The 15,708-nt window shown below is 54.5% G+C and overlaps 1 protein-coding gene across 1 annotated transcript; it reads right to left on the bottom strand.

Moving 5' to 3' along the window:
• Positions 1 to 5,528: 5,528 nt before the first annotated feature.
• Positions 5,529 to 13,372, bottom strand: PHOX2A (paired like homeobox 2A). The gene is made up of 3 exons (XM_026690483.2): positions 13,156 to 13,372; positions 9,414 to 9,601; positions 5,529 to 5,990 (listed from the first exon to the last, which is right to left on the bottom strand). The coding sequence occupies exons 1-3, from the start codon at positions 13,367 to 13,369 to the stop codon at positions 5,529 to 5,531; spliced, it is 864 nt and encodes a 287-aa protein (XP_026546268.2). The 5' UTR covers positions 13,370 to 13,372.
• Positions 13,373 to 15,708: the final 2,336 nt, after the last annotated feature.

Raw genomic sequence — 15,708 nt, forward strand, 5'->3', positions numbered from 1 at the left:
TTCACAAAGTCTGTTTGGGTTCTTGTGGCATAAACTCGGTTCCGTCAATAAAGAGGCACATGGAGAACACACAGGACTTCACACTGAAATGAAGAAACTGGCCGGATGCCCAGAATGTCCAAAGGGGAGAGAGATAAAAACAGGAGGAATGTGGAAATGGCTGTTTGAGACAGAGAAAGTGGACGAGGCCAGTCTTTTTTGGGAAGAGGTTTATCCACTTCTTCTTTTTGTTCTTCTCTCTCTCCTTCTACAAATCCAGAACTCAAAGGCAGGTCTCCATCATGCCACGAAATCCGTTCCTCACCATGGAAATACAAGATGGCTTCTCTAGGCCTTCGAGAAGCGGAGAATTCTGGGAGTTGAAGTCCACTCGTCTTAAAGATCCCAAGATTGAGGAAGTCTGCTTTACAAAGACCTCACTGGGTGCAATGGATGCCACCTCCGGCTGCAAAGGACCTCGGGGGTGGGGGAGGACTAGGAGCCAGGCAGCTGCTCTGCCACCCCTGCCTTTTTTTGAAGGGAGGCTGTGACCCCTTCCTCTCTGTACAACATATTAAAAATGGTTCCAGGAAGCGGATATGTCTAGTCGAGTGAAAAGAAGGACCAGGGGTGACATGATATCTGCTCTTCCAATATTCGAGGGGCTGCCCCAAAGAAGAAGCAGTCAAGCTGCTCTCCAAAGCACCAGAAGGCAGGACAAGAAATAATCAATGGAAACTAATCAAGAGAAGCAATCTGGAATTAAGGAGAAACTTCCTAACATGGAGGACAAGGATCCAATGGAACTGCTTGCCACCAGAAACTGCAGGTGCTCCACCACTGGAGATTTTTAAGAAGCGACTGGACAGTCCCTTGTCTGAAATGGTCTAGGGTCTCCTGCCTGAACAGGGTTGGACTAGAAGACCTCCAGGGTCCCTTCCAGCTCTATTCTGATTAATAGATTAATTCTCCAAGGTGGGGCCGCCAACAATCAGAAGAGTTGCAAAATCTCCAATACAATACAGGGAGACATCAACTTACAGCCAAAACCGAGACTGTGGATTGCCATGGTCGTAAAGTGTGTGAAAAATGACCATAAGTCATTTTTTTTCCAGTGCTGTGGTGACTTCGGTCACTAAATGAATGGTTGTAAGTCGAGGACTACCTGTGTCGACGCAGCAGGTTTGAACTTGGTTCCTGGGTTGACCCTTTTTCTGGCTTCACGCGGAATCAACGGTGCCTAATCTAACCCCAACAGCTGGGTTTGTACAACATGCTACTCCATGTAGTAACTGGCCAGAGAATGCAGCCACCGTGGTTGTCAATGGCTGAGTAAGCATTGCGGTGCACACCCACCCAGGAACCAAGTGTGCAAAGTTTACACCATGCGCAGTCCTTGGTGCGCTCTGAGCTGGACTGTTTTCTTGCAGACATTTCATGACCCAACTAGGTAACATCATCAGTGCTAGGAAGGAGCGGGGTTTATGGGGAGGGGGAGGAGGAGGAGGAAGGGAATGACAACTACAGAGTCCTTGGTGGTGCTCTCTGAGCTTGGATGCTTCCTGGAAGATGTTTCCAAGAGAATATATCATCAATGCTAGTAGAAGACAGCCATGATATTCCCTAGTTGGGTCAAGAAACGTCTGCAAGGAAACAGCCCAGCTCAGAGAGCACCAAGGATCTCACTGTCCTCCTCCCTCCTCCTCCTCCTCCTCCTCCTCCTCCTCCTCCTCCTCCTCCTCCTCCTCCTCCTCCTCCTCCTCCTCCTCTCTCTCCTCCTCCTCCTCCTCCTCCTCCTCTTCCTCTCTTGCAAGCCTTCCTCCCTTCTAGCACTGATGATGTTTCCTATTTGGGTCATGAGACGTCTGCAAGGAAACCACCCAGCTCAGAGAGCAGCAGGGACCCCACAATCCTCCTCCTCTTCCCCCTCTCCCTTCTAACACTGCTGATGTCACCTACTCAGGTAATGAAATGTCTTCAAGAAAACAGCCAAGCTGAGAGAGCACCCAGGACCTACACACACACACAAACACACACACACAAAGTCCTCCTCCTCCCGCCTCCTTCTCTTCCCTGCAAACCACCTTCCCTCCTAGCACTGATGATGTTCCCTAGTTGGGTCACAAAACATCTGCAAGAAAAGCACCCAGCTCAGAGAGCACCAGGGACCCCCCAGTTCAACCCTGAGCTGCGCATCTTCTCTTCTCCAGGTTCACACAATGTGTCCACCCCCCACACCTACACAGACACACAGGGCCGCCCCAGATTGTCACCACCAAGCGTCAAGGGGCGAGGGGACATTTAAGCACCTCGCTGAGGTGTTTGGCCCCAAGAGAACCTGCTCAGTCAGCTACCTGGCCAGTAGCAGCTTCGGCCTCATTCCATGGCCAAGCCAGGATTGAATTCGTGGGTTGCTGGCGGCATGGACCGGATGTGGTGTTTGTCTGCCTTGAAGGGGGGAGGGGGTCCTCTCTCCATCTCTCTCCTCGGCTGCGGTAGGAGTCCAAGGCTTTGACCCCATGGGCCCTTCAGGATCTTGGCAGGAGGTGAGAAGAAGACCACTGCCCCCTTGGACCCTTCCTCCCTTCTGCAGGGCAGCCCCAAAGCCCTCCAACCTTGGGTGGACCAAGGCAGAGGTGGGCCTGTTTCAGCAGCACCAGTGGGCGACTCTCCCCCTCCCCGTGTAGGTCTTCCAAAACCAGAGGGGGCTTTCAAGAGCTCTCCCCACCCCCTCTACACACGGGTGCTAAAGCAGCAACTCATCCCTAGGGAGCAGGAGGCATCTAAGGGTACCTGCTGAGGTTGTCCATGTGAGAGGTGTGACTACGGCGTCTGCATCTCCCACCGCGGCACCAGGGTGGCAGCAATGGGCAATGGAGCCCACTCTTTGGGAGAGGGTAAATGTCCACCCAGGACCACCGTGGCAGGATGTTTGTGTCCATCCAGGTGTATCTTCACCTCTCTGCCATTTCCAGAGTTCCTGAGGGCATTGTTGCTGCTGAAGGGCCAAAGAGAAGAGCTTGCTGCCCATACCAAGGGCATCTGCTGGTCTTCAGAAGGAGGTTGAAGGACACTGTTGGCCAAGTTCTCTTCAAGAAGTGAGTTCTGGCTTCCAGAACAACAGACTGGTTCCTTCTGGGAGCTGGCATCATTCTTGACCAAATGATGGGGTACAAAAAGAGACCCAGAACAGTGGAGGAGTTACGGCTGTGTTCATCGCACATCCTCAAATAGATGACCCAAGACCAAGTGGCTGAATTTACACATCATCGGTTAAATTTCTCCTGGGTTTGGTGTTTTGCTAGAACCTTGTTAGAACCTTGCAGACGAAGCTTCTGGAGCTCCTATTTTTCCCCTTCTAGGTTCTGCATCCTGCACAGGTTCTTCTGGTCAACCTGGAAGGATGGTAGGAACGGAAGGCCAGTGCAACGGAATCTTTCAAAACCCATCAGCAGAGGAAAGAAAAAGGACGTGCTCAGGTTCTCCAAGAGCTTCTCGTTCCTATCAAGGTTACGAGTTGGGAAAGCAGCTTTCATGTACCTGGAAAAGTTTGGGCACTTTCAAAGAGTGGCGGCACAGTTTTATGGACACAAGTTTGGGGGATGCAGGACTTATGGTGGACACTCAGTGCATCCTTGTCCTCATGGAACTTGGTTTCCCTCCTGAAATCCAGCAAAGGTTTCAGCTCCAGGTGACCATAAATCGACCATTTCCAGAAGAAGCTCCCCACGTCTCTGGTCCTGCTTCACTGATTCGTTTCCATGAGTGTCCTCAGGGCAGGAGTTGGGGTGGGTGGGTGACACCCCAAGACCCCACTCTAAAGTAAAGCAGCCCAGCTGGCAGCGGCTGCCGACACAGTGGCCCTTTTCCCGGTCCAATCTGTGACTGGGGCAGAGATGAAATCCATGAATGTTGAGGGAGAAAATGATTCTGACAAGATCTCTGTGCAGACAGCAAGACCCCGCCCCAAATAGCCAGATCTCAGTCAACCTTGCATTATGGACTGCCAACCTCAAGAAGAACTTCTTCCTTCTTATTGTGATGTTGATGTTGATGATGATGATGTTGATGTCCATTCAGTTGTTTCCAACTCTTGGAGATCCCACGAGCCAGATCTCTCCACTTCTTCTGATCTTGGACAACTTCCTGGAGTTGTTTGGTGCTCTGGCTGGTGCCAGCTATGGTGGTCGTGAGGTCCCTAAAATGGATCAACCCCAAGTCAAAGGGAGTGGCAAGAAGGAATGACACGTCACCCTTGTCTAGAGGTCCCTTGTCTTCTTCTCCAAGCAGCTGGAGAGCTGTCCCTTCTCTACCCAGTGGGCGAGAGCGGGGGGGAAATAGCCACCCAGGAAGCCCCTGCTTCAAGAAGACACTGGATAGCCATTTGTCTGGCGTAGTAGGGCAGGGGACCCTGCTCGGGCAGGAAGTTAGACTAGAAGACCTCCATGGTCCCTTTCAATTCTTGGCATGCTGCATTCTGTATCCCCACCCAGCTCTTTGGAAGCTTCTGAACTGGGCAAACTGGTGAGACCAGGAAGGTTGTGGGAATATAAACCAAGGACAATAATAGCCTGGCCCCCTTTTTCCATCCCTGTTGGGGATTCCACAGGATCTTCACCCCATTGCTAGAAAGAGTCCTCAGGGAGGAAAAGAAAGAGGTGAGGAGTCTTCCCTCCTTCTTGGGGGGCAGGATGTAGAATCTCTCCTGCTTGCAGAGGTGACTTCATCCACTCAGCCAGCCTCCCGAAGGCCACGGGCTGCGGGAATTCAGCGGTTGTCTCTCCTCACCTGAGCAAAGTTCTTATCCCACCAGCTGCCAGTCTACCTGCAGGACCTCCCTGTCAAGTCTTGTGAAGTGCACGGGTGGCCACCAAGCTCAGCAGGCTTCTACCTCTTGCCCGATGTTGCTGAGCCCAACCCAGCTGAAGATTGCAGGAGATGACCAAAACGAAGGGGTTCCATGCTGGACATCATTGTTGGAAGCCATTTCAGAGCTGGCTTGGCCAGGAAGTCCACTCTTCAACTGAGGTGATGGGCTGGACCTCCCCTTCCCTCATCCCCAACCTAGTGAAAATTTGGGCAGGGAATGAGAGGTGTTGCAGTCCAGCCAATTGGGTGGACATCAGGTCACTCTTCCTCGTGCACCAATGGAAGCATCCTTGAGCCGCTTCGTGGAGCAAGGGAGAAAGCTCGGTGGTTCCACCAACTCCGAAGCTGGACCTTCGCAAAGAAGGTGGAGCCGATCAACCACCCAAGACGCACGTTGGAGCCCCGGATCTCCTTCTTGGACCCTGGGTGCTCCGTTCTTGGTTCCGTGCCCAGGGCAGGAGGTGAGAAGAGGGCTCAGCGGAAACAGAGGGGTGTGTGTGTTGGACATCGTTGTTTGGAGCTGTTGGAAGCCCTTTCAGAGCTGGCTTGGCCAGGTAGTCCAGAGAGGCCACTGAAACTTTGACTCTGCAGCCTTGGGGGAGGCAGGCAGGGCAGGACCCCCAGCAGTGACGGGAGGGGAGGGGACAGGGGTAGGTCAGCAGCATGTGGTTGTGCTTCTGTTAGAAGAGGTTGGCCTTGAGTGGAGTTGGCTTCCTGTGGAAGGAGGACAGGACGCCGGAGAAAGGTCCAGGCATGGCGGCTTCCGAGGGCTGCCAGGCCTTCAGCAGCTCGGCTGTGTTGGTGGCCCCGTTGCTGGTGCTCACGCCCGCCCACAGGGGAGACTTGAGAGTGGGGGTGACGTGCCCAGCACCCAGGGCTGGCTGCCCCGTGCCAGGGCTGGGGCTCAGGCTGTCGGCGGGACTGTTCAGGCCCCCGGCGGTGGGCAGGGAGGCCGTGCTGTCCGGCGTTGGGCTGCAGTTGGACTCCTTGGACTCGTCATCTTCGGAGGAGGACCGGGGCTCCGGCTTCTTGCCTGGCGCCGAGCTGCTGCCGTTGTTGCCGCCGCCGCTGCCGTTCTGCCCTTTGGAGTTGGAGGCCCGTTCTTGCTTCCGAAACTTGGCCCGGCGGTTCTGGAACCAGACCTAAAGCGGGAGAGGACAGATTTACTCCCCCAGATATAACCAGGATGTGGCGTCCTTGGTTCTCCCTGAGCTTGGGTGTTCCCTATCATGACCCAACTAGGTAACATCATCAGTCCTAGAAGGTTGTGGGGTTTGCCTTCTACTTATATACAAGTGGCTTGCCCTGCCAGTGACGACTGGAGCATCCTTTTCTTCCTGGTAGTTCCTGATGGCTTTCGGCTGTCTTGTTTGTCTGGGGTGAAGCCCTGCTTATCTGGGGCTTGGAGGCTGGAGAGGATCTGTCCTGGCCCAGCCTAATCCAGGAGCTGCCAAGGAGAAGACCACATTCCCACCAACACTGGCAGGGCAAGGTACTGTATATAAATAGGGAGCAACCTCCCTCTCTCCTAGCACGGATGACGTTGCCTAATTGGGTCATGAAACGTCTGCAAGAAAGCAACCCAGCTCAGAGAGCACCAAGGACCCTACAGTCTTCTTCCTCCTCCTCCTCCTCCTCCTCCTCCTCCTCCTCCTCCTCCTCCTCCTCCTCCTCCTCCTCCTCCTCCTCCTCCTCCTCCTCCTCTCTTGCAAACCTCACTCCCTTCTAGCACTGATGATGTTACCTAATTGGGTCATGAAACATCTGCAAGAAAACCACCCAGCTCAGAGAGCACCAAGGACCCCACAGTCTTCCTCCTCTTCCTCTTCCTCTTCTTCTTCTTCTTCTTCCTCCTCCTCCTCCTCTCCACAAACCCTGCTCCCTTCACAGCACTAATGAAGTTGCCTAATTGGGTCACAGTATGACTGCAAAGAAGCCCACCCAGCTCAGAGAGCATCCAAGGACCCCCACAGTTTTTCCCTGTGTGACCAATGTTCTCTTCTACCATTCAGCCAGGACAGCTGCAGCCCTAAAAGTACCCCCCCCCCCCTTAACTGTTCCAACTCTGCTGCCTTCTCCTCCTCTTTCAAAAGGCAGCGGTGTGTATTTGCAACACAAATGGCAATATTTGAAATGTAAATGGACCCTTCCAAATGCCATGTGTTTTCAAGATACTGTTCTTCATTTATACATGTGGAAATAAATATATAAAATTGCAGACATATAAAAATAAAAACCCTGCAAAAGAAGATTCTGAATCTCTGGAGAATGTTCCGTTTTTCTTTAGCTGGGCTTTTAAAGTGCATTTTATTTCTGCAGAGCTTATTTTATTGGGAGAGGGGATTAAAGCTTTCTATCTCTGGCTTTTTTCTTGATTACTTGACATCATCGGGAAGTTTTCTTTTTTAGCTATAAAGAAAGCCAAATGGCTTGAAGAGACGGGACTCACACGGAAGACAAAATCCACAAGCAATTTCTCATCCTACTACCCCATCCTTCCAGAAAATACCAGCTAAATTTGTTGCTTCTCTGAGGGGGGGGGAATAGAAAGCCTTTTTCTCAGCGTTTAAGCGATGTAAGTAAGTTAAGAAATTCCTCTTATTTTTGTTATTATTTGGCACAGCTGTAGCATTTTGATATATATATATATATATATATATTCACCTAAATATATATATATATATATTGATATATATTGGGAAGGGAGAATTCATATCAACCTAACGGTTTGATTCCCTGCAATTGTTTTAAAAATGTTTCTCCCCCCCCACCCCCCACTTAGTAACCAGCCTTACTTAAACCATTTGTATCCCAAGGAACTTTTATCTGGTAAATAAAATGTCCTAATTCTTCCCTTCAGCAAATTTAACTAATTTATCACATATACACCGCCCGCCCATTTCAAGTACGGGATGCCGAACAGCAAACCATTAAAAACAGAATTAAAAACAGCATCCAAAATTGTTGTTTGCAATTTCGGTCATGGAAGAAGAGGAGGGTGAGCTGCGTGTGAGAGAGGAGGGGGAGAAAAATTGGATTTGGAGATTAATCCTTTAACAGTCAACGTTAAGAATTAGTTAAAACAGAAACCGATCTGGGGGAGAGGGACCCCAAAACAGGAAAAGCCCCCCCCCAATGGCCATTCCCCTCCTCCCCATCTCGCCCCCCCAAAAGGACATTTATTTAGTTTTTTTCTTATTTATGTGTCATTTCTTTGTTTATATATCCCGCCTTCCTTATTTTTAGAAATAGCTACGTGGAATGATAAATAAATAATACAATAATTCTTTTTACAAATATTTTTTTTTACAAATAACAATTGACAAGTAATGTTTTGTGGTCTCTAAAATGGTTTTTTTCCCCCATTCTCAGCCTCTCCCCCATCCTATATCCGAGGGCTGCTGCAGAGAATATGAAATTAAAAACCATCCCTGAGTTTCGTCCCTGTGATCCTGGAAATTTTTCAAAGCCCCTTAGTGCCTCCTCCTCATTTTATGGCTGCTTGTCCCCCAGGTCTGTAAAGTTTCCTCCCCCACAGTTTTTTCGGAGCTTTATAGACACCAGCCTTTCGCCTGGAGCTAAGCTATATTGACCTCTATGTTTTATCTATTATGGTTGATTTATTGTTGCTGTTATTTCATTTATTTTATTGTTGTGTCCAGCATTTTACTCTGTTGCAACCCTTCAAGGCTTATGAGTCTATCCTTTTAAAAAATAATTAATTAGTAACACGCCTTTCAAAAAAGCAAATTAGTAAAATGCAATTAGTGAAATGCAAATTAACAAAATGCAATTAGTAAAATTATGTAAGTAAACACGGGATTTCAAATTACTTGCAGAGTGATATGAAATAGGTTCCCAATTTATAAAGGAAAAATGGAGTCGCTATTAAGCTAAGGATATCTGTTTAACACGCTATAAATAAACGACTAACTAGAATGAAAGGATTCAATCGGCACTAGGAACCCGGTTGAAATAAAGACACGAAGCATTTAAAAAAAAAGCCAGATTGGGATTGAACGGACTCGAAAACCAATGAAACGAAACGAGGATGCTCCCCGAGTTGGGTCATGAAACGTCTACAAGAAAACTCAAAAGGTTTTTTTTTTAAAGGCAACTGGAATATATTTTTTTCCCCTTTGAGGAACGAAACGGTTCGTTTCTCATCCCAAAAAAACTTCACCGTTCCTACCTACCACCTGGATGACTGAGAAATCTCCACGGATCTTTCTACAAGGAAAGCGAGCTTAAACACGTGTCAGGAATTGCGGGGACCCTGTTCAAGGGTCTGGAATCCCTTTTGTACCGGGGAGAGATTCCTGCCACGGAATAAGAAGTCGAGCCGGAGAATCCGCTGCGGGAGGGAATCGCTTTCCTCCCGGGCTCGGGGGCAGTTCAGGCCCGCGGCCGGATGAGGGGCGCCGGGCGGGGGGCGGGAGGACGACGAGCTCCTCCCCACCCTAGTCGGCCCCTGGCCCTGGCTGAGCGGGCGGGGGTCCCGCCGGCGCTTCCAGGCCTGGGCTGGGGGTGTCGGGCGGCCGCCGCCCCCCCCCCCAGCGACTCACCTGCACTCGGGCCTCGGTGAGGTCGATCTTGAGGGCCAGCTCCTCCCGGGTGTAGATGTCCGGGTAGTGGGTCTCGGCGAAGACCCTCTCCAACTCCTTGAGCTGCGAGCTGGTGAACGTGGTCCGGATCCTCCGCTGCTTCCTCTTCTCGTTGATGGTGGAGGGGTCGGAGAAGAACTTGTAGGGGACTGGAGGGGGGGGGCGCGGAGAGAGGAGGAAAAGAGGGGGTGGGTTAGGACCCCTGGAGAGGAGGCTGCGCAAGCGGGGGGGGTGGCTATTTGGGGGATCCTGGATCCGCTCAGTGGCACATCCCGCCTTTCGTCCGTTGAGTTGGATTGTAAGCCTTGGGTAGGACTTGGGGGCTCTTTGGGGCTCTCTGAGCTGGCACTGATAATGTTACCTAGTTGGGTCATGAAACGTCTCAAGAAAAAGAACCAAGCTCAGAGAGTCCCAAAATCTCAATCCTCACCTTGACCCTCACTCTCACCCTTAACCCTCCTCCTCCTCCTCCTCCTCCATCCTCCCCAACTCCATCCCCTCCTAGCACTGATGGTGTTTCCTAACTGGGTCACGAACAGAAAAGGACCAAGCTCAGACAGCCCCAAGGCCCCAACATTTCAACCCTGAGCTACATCGATATTCTCCTTCCTTGGTAGGAACTATATAGCCCAGCACGCTCGTCTGCTGCCAACAGGTTGGCATCAGTGAAGGAAATGGAGGCCGGGGCAAGACGCCCATCCCTGAAGGCGCCCAGCGGAAAACGTTTCATGGACCAACTAGATAACACCGTCAGGGTTGAGTGATGAAACGTCCGCAAGAAAACCGCCCAGCTCAGAGAGCACCAAGGACCCCACCATTCAACCTTGACCGACAAAGATTCTCCTCCACCGGTAACTTAGAGGTTGCTCCCCAAAAACAAAAGATGACGGAAGCCGTTTGCTGGGAACATGACAACATCCCCGAGCACCAAGGAATTGTGTCTCTTGTGTCCAGATGTGAAGCAGATGCTCAAATCCGGCCTTGGTAGGATACGAAAGGGATGCCGCGTCCCCCTCCCTCCCTCCCCCAACCACCCAAAAAGCATCGTCGGAATCGCTTTTTGGGAAGGAGAAAATTCCTGCCCAGTCACGATTACTCCGAGTTTCGTTGGCGGGGTGCGGGGCTCCAAGGTTGCCTGCGGGGAAATGGTGGCGACCGACCCGCGCAGACAGAAAAACCGCCAAGACGGGAAGGGCCATTTCCCAACATTCACCAACTGGAATAAAGCATTTTACGCGTTTCTGTCCGGGAACGTTGCGCTGCGCTTCTCCGCAAAACGAGCGCGCGGGACGGCTGGGGCGGCCCGGATTTAAACACCCATCAGCTGGAATGGGTGAGGGATTGGTGTACCCCTTTCCCCCGTTCCAGATACGGTTTTAATTTAATGATCCGTTTGGAATTGGTTATTTGAGAGACGGAGGGAAAGCAGGCAGACTGTCTTGTGTGAACGCTCCCCCCACAACCCCCCTCCCCCGCTCAGCGCGGACTCTAGGAAGCTCCGTTTTTAGGGGAAAGACCTGGTGGCCGCATTCGCACAACTACCGTGCTAGCTTGGGAAGTGGTCCGGTGTGTATTAGGGGGGCTGTGAGAACCCATTTCACGGGATTAGCCGACATTGCGGCGTTTCTCTCTCTCCCAGTTTAGAACACGAGGCATCAAATGGAGAGTGGGCCAGAGAGCGGGTCAGCGACCCGCATCAATTCCGTGTTTCCGTTTGTCTGGAAATTCACGGGAATCTGTCGGTGCCGAAGCCGGCGTGGGCCTCGCGCGGGGCTCTGCGGAGTTTGCAGCCGGGAAACCAACGAGCAAGGATGCATCCCCGTCTATCCGAGGGCGCCCCGTCCCCCCCGCGCCGCTTCTGCCTTCATTCCTCCGACGTGGCCCAGTTGAATTCATCCTGGAGCCGAAGCGAAGGAAGCGGCGCTGTGAAACCGGACCCCGCGCGCGGTCGCTCCCGGCCCAGAGGCACATCCTCCCGTGGGGCCGCAGGGCGACCGTCCCCCGCATCCCATCTCGCCCCGTTTCCCTTCCGAGGGAGGCGATTCCACGCTTCCTTCCCGCGCGGCCAACTTGCTTTGGTTCCACGCGCGAGCGCTGGGCGAGCAAGGCGCCTTCGCGTTTGTGTGTGTTTTTCCCCCGCGTGGGTTTTTGGACATTTAAGTGGCTGGGCCGGAGGGAAAAGACGAGGACGGGCGGTTCTAACGGAATAACAGCAAATAAATGGGAATAAAATCATTTTAGGGAGAAATTCCGTGTTCATACTCGAAGGAGGCTTTTCTCCTCCGACCTGCCCGGATAAACTAGTTGCCCGCCGCCCACCGTGGCGCTAAATCAAGTTAGCGAACCTTTGGGGGCCTCTCCGCGCCCGGCTGAAGTCGCGCAAGGCGCGGATCCTTCGTGTTCTGCTGCGCTTCTCCCGGATCGCGGGGCCCTTCGCTCCCCTTTTTTGACCCTATCAACAGTTGACTCGGCCCAAGCGCGGTTTTGAACGACGCCCGAAACCCCGAAACGCCTTCGCCGGTCAGTCGTGGGTTCCCGAGGCCGTGTGAACGCAGCCGCCGAGAGCCCGTATTTGAGTCCTGCTGCGCCCCAGTCGTCGAGGACGGGGCTCGGCTCAGAGTCGGCGGCATCGATCCGCCCGAAGGGACGCTATCCATTTGGGCTGCGCGGCGCCCGGCTTTCCACGGCTGGGGCGGGGGGGCGCTGACTCGGTTGCTGAACGCCTGGGCGCCTCGACCAGCGCTGTACTACAACTCCCATCCTTCCCCTCCTGAGCGGGGAGGGCATTCCTGGCTGAGGAAAAACTAGCGGGGTGCCTTCCAGGGGTCTCCTTGCGGGAAGGGGAGAAACGGGGAGCCCTTCCCTCAGCCACGCCCGGTATCCAAGGCCCTGCGCTGGATCGGCGCCCTCGGGGCAAGGCCGGGGCTCTTCCCGGGACGCGGGGGGAGGGCTGGTCGGGGACGGAGAAGGCGCCCTTCCGACGGGGGGTCGAACTGCTGAGACCAACAGCCCCAGAGTCTCAGATCCCTAAAAAACGGGAGCTGAGCGCTGGGCAAATTCACCTCTGGCTTTTGCGCATCGAAATGGGGACCGTAACTATTCCCGACCGTCGGAATTCATTCCCTCCCCGGAGGAGAAAACACGTTTTCTGGCTGGGAATGAGTGGGAACCGCCCCACGACCGAAAGCGTGGCTCAGCGCCGGACCGGAGCGACTCTTCCGACGGCTGCCCAGCTGCAGCCCCGAAGCCCAGACTGGACGGGGCAGGGGCTCAGTTACACGGGCTCTTTCAGGGGGGGCTTTGCTCCCCCTCGGATTGCCAGAGGGCCAGGAAAGCTCCTTTGGGAAAGACCCCACCCTCTCTCTATTCCTCCGGTTCGTGGGTCAGTCGGGCGGAGGCTTTCGGTCCCCGCATAGCACTTGCTTGGAAGCAGAGACGTCGGGGAGGGTGGGGGCTGTCTTTTGCCAAATCAGACCCTTCTCTTCCCGCACCCGGGACCCTTCCCTCCATCCCCGCGACCCTCCAGGACCCCCGAGCCTCGGTACCTCCAGGAGAGGCAGGCGCAACGCCGTGGGCAGAAACTGGACGGGGTGCCCGACGGGGAAGTCCCTTTCCCGGCCAGATGGGGCGGCCCAGCCTCCACGGCCCTCCCCCCCGCGCCCATCATCCCCTCCCTTGCCCGGGCGTCGCTGGCGGCGCCTACCTGCGGCGTAGGGCGAGGGCTGGTGGTCGCGCAGGGCGCCCAGGGCGCAGCTGGCGGAGGCGAGCGGCGGGCAAGCCGGGCTGGCGGCGAAGGAGCTGCGGATGGGGTTGTACTGGAAGGAGCCGGCCTGGCTGCAGGAGCTGAAGTCCGCGTAGGCCGACGCCTCCATGGCCGCCATGCACGAGTCGTAGGAGTTCAGGTAAGAGTAATCCATGGCGCCGAGACCCCCGCTCCGGCTCTGCGCCCGCCCGCCCTCCAAGTGGCGGCGGAGCGACGGGCGGGCGAGATATACTTGGCCGGCTGGGACCGGCGGCGGCGGCGGCGGCGGCGGGGGCGGCAGGAGGTTCGGCGGCCAAGCCCCCACGCCCCGCCCCGCCCCGCCCCCTCCCTTAACCCTTTCGGGGGAGCCGCGCGCGCTCCTGCCCCTCAACCTGCCCCTCTTGGCTTTGGCAGGGGGCGGGGGGTGTTCGCCGGAAAAAAAGGCTCAAAGGAGAACAACGGCGCTCCTCTCCGCCAGGGTCTCTCTTCGGGTCTTCCCCCCCACCCAAGAAAAGCCGGGTTGCAGAAGAAGAGGGCCTACCTGGTCTGGCTGGTGTGTGGAAGCGTCAGAGCCGATTAGACCAGAGGTTTCCAGCCTTGGCAACTTGAAGACTGGCGGACTTCAACTCCTAGGATTCCCCAGCCAGCCACGCACCAGGGGTCCCCAAACTTGGCAAACTTTAAGACTGGTGGACTTCAACTCCCAGAATTCTCCAGCCAGCAGAGCTGGCTGGAGAATTCTGGGAGTTAATCCACCAGTCTTAAAAGTTTGCCAAGTTTGGAGACCTCTGCGTTAAACTTACAAACTGTGCCTGTTCGGCCTGCCTGGGCTGCGTTTGGGCATCAAGAGTCAAATGGGAGAGGGGGAGGCAGCCAACTCTCCCCCCAGCTAAGAAATGAGGGGTGGGGAAATATTAGGAGGAAGAGAACGAACTTTCTCCCCTTCTCAGGTATTGCTGATCGCTTGGACCTCCCAGTGTGGCTGAGGATCCCCGGCCCGGCCATTGTCTCAGGATGGCTCCATTGAGCCCCCCCCCCTCCGCAGCCTCATTCTGCCTCCAACGACCCCTCAAAATGCTGGTTTAGGGACAATCAATCAATTTTCAGGGTGCAAATCGAAGACACCCCCTCCCCTTCCTCTCGCCTTTTCTGTTTACCAAGTGGGGGGGGAGCCGTTAAGGCAACAGGATGGGTTGATGCCACGTGTCAGGATTGTCCCCACCCCTACCCCCACTCCAGGTTAACCTTAAACTCTTCCTTGCAGGAAGTCGCTTGGATCCTTTCACGGGCCCGGTGAAGCATCTTGTGTGAATGTTGCTGTACAGGTGGCTGGTCAGGTGTTGGGAGGAGCGCATCTCTGGGCCTCCCCCACCCGGCCTGGCTCCCCTCCCCTTCCCCCTGTGAGAGGCAGGCCCTCCTGTCCGATCCCACCCCCTCCTGCCTCCCCACAGCCGGACTGAACCCCAGGATTCTCTTGGGGGAAGGGGTGGTTCACTTGGGGTGAATCCACAAGGAGGGGCCGGCCTCCCCCCTCTCCGTTGGTCATCCAGCGTAGCTGGCTGGAGAATTCTGGGAGTTGAAGTCCACAAGTCTTAAACTGGCCAAGTTTGGAGACCTACAACGTAAACATCAGCCAAAGTGAAGCGAATCTCCACCGGCTGCCTGTTGAGCCCCCCCCACTCCACCCTCTAAAGTAGCTGGCAACCCCCAGGATTCCTTGGCTAAGCCCGAGAGGATTCTGGGACTCGAAGTCCCGGGGCTGGCAGAGGGACGTCCCTTGGTTGCGCTCTCCGCTTCCATCTGGCTTCTCTTTTGCGAGGTGGATGGAAGGAATCCTCAAATGAGGGTGGAGAACGACCCCAGATCCTCCTGGCTCAGCCAATTGTCTAAAATGGTATAGTGTTTCCTGCCTGGGGAGGGTTGGACTAGAAGACCTCCAAGGTCCCTTCCAACTTTGTCGTTCTATTCTCTTCTATCCAGGTCTGAGGCTTTTCTGCTTCGCTCGATCTGTCTTCCTGCACCCCTCCCTCTATTGGGGGCTCCTCGCCCCCCTCCCAACACCCATCTTGGTTCCTGTCAAAGAGGCAGACCTGCATTTCAGGCCCCCTCCTGCTTTTTCCCCGAGCGTCTCTTCCCACCAGACGTTTCTCCGTCGTCCTGTGGGCCTCCCTGGAGGGTCCTTCGGAGTCAGCTGTCCCCCCGGCCTGGCTGTAGGGAGACGAGGTGGGACTTCCTGTCCCTTCCAGACTTCCTGGCAGAGTTGGGACTGAGTTCGAGTCCAGAAAAGATCTCAAAGAAGAGTTCGAGAGGATCCCGTTGGTTTGATCGGGTTGGTTTTATCTTCCGAGTTTGGGGGCTCTTGCTGGAGCCCATCCGCTCGGGGACTTCCTCCCTAGCCGAGTGTGTGCGCGCTTTGGGCTGTTCTGGGTGTGGTCTTTCAAACCTCTGGCCCCGGGGAGCGACCCAGATCGGATCCTGCAACATTATCCTGGCCCAGGTAGATTCGCCTTCAGT

Source organism: Notechis scutatus, chromosome 5 (assembly GCF_049901735.1).
Source record: "Notechis scutatus isolate UNSWTSFEM ecotype Mainland chromosome 5, rNotScu1.2, whole genome shotgun sequence".
Taxonomy (NCBI): Eukaryota; Metazoa; Chordata; class Lepidosauria; order Squamata; family Elapidae; genus Notechis; species Notechis scutatus.

What these genes read in the sequence shown, in the direction of transcription:
- PHOX2A (XM_026690483.2), bottom strand. Translation starts at nt 13,369, where the DNA reads ATGGATTACTCTTACCTGAACTCCTACGACTCGTGCATGGCGGCCATG. An exon ending in GCCCTCGCCCTACGCCGCAG is followed by an intron (nt 9,602 to 13,155) that starts GTAGGCGCCGCC and finishes CCCCCCCTCCAG; the next exon opens with TCCCCTACAAGTTCTTCTCC. An exon ending in TCACCGAGGCCCGAGTGCAG is followed by an intron (nt 5,991 to 9,413) that starts GTGAGTCGCTGG and finishes CTCCCGCTTTAG; the next exon opens with GTCTGGTTCCAGAACCGCCG.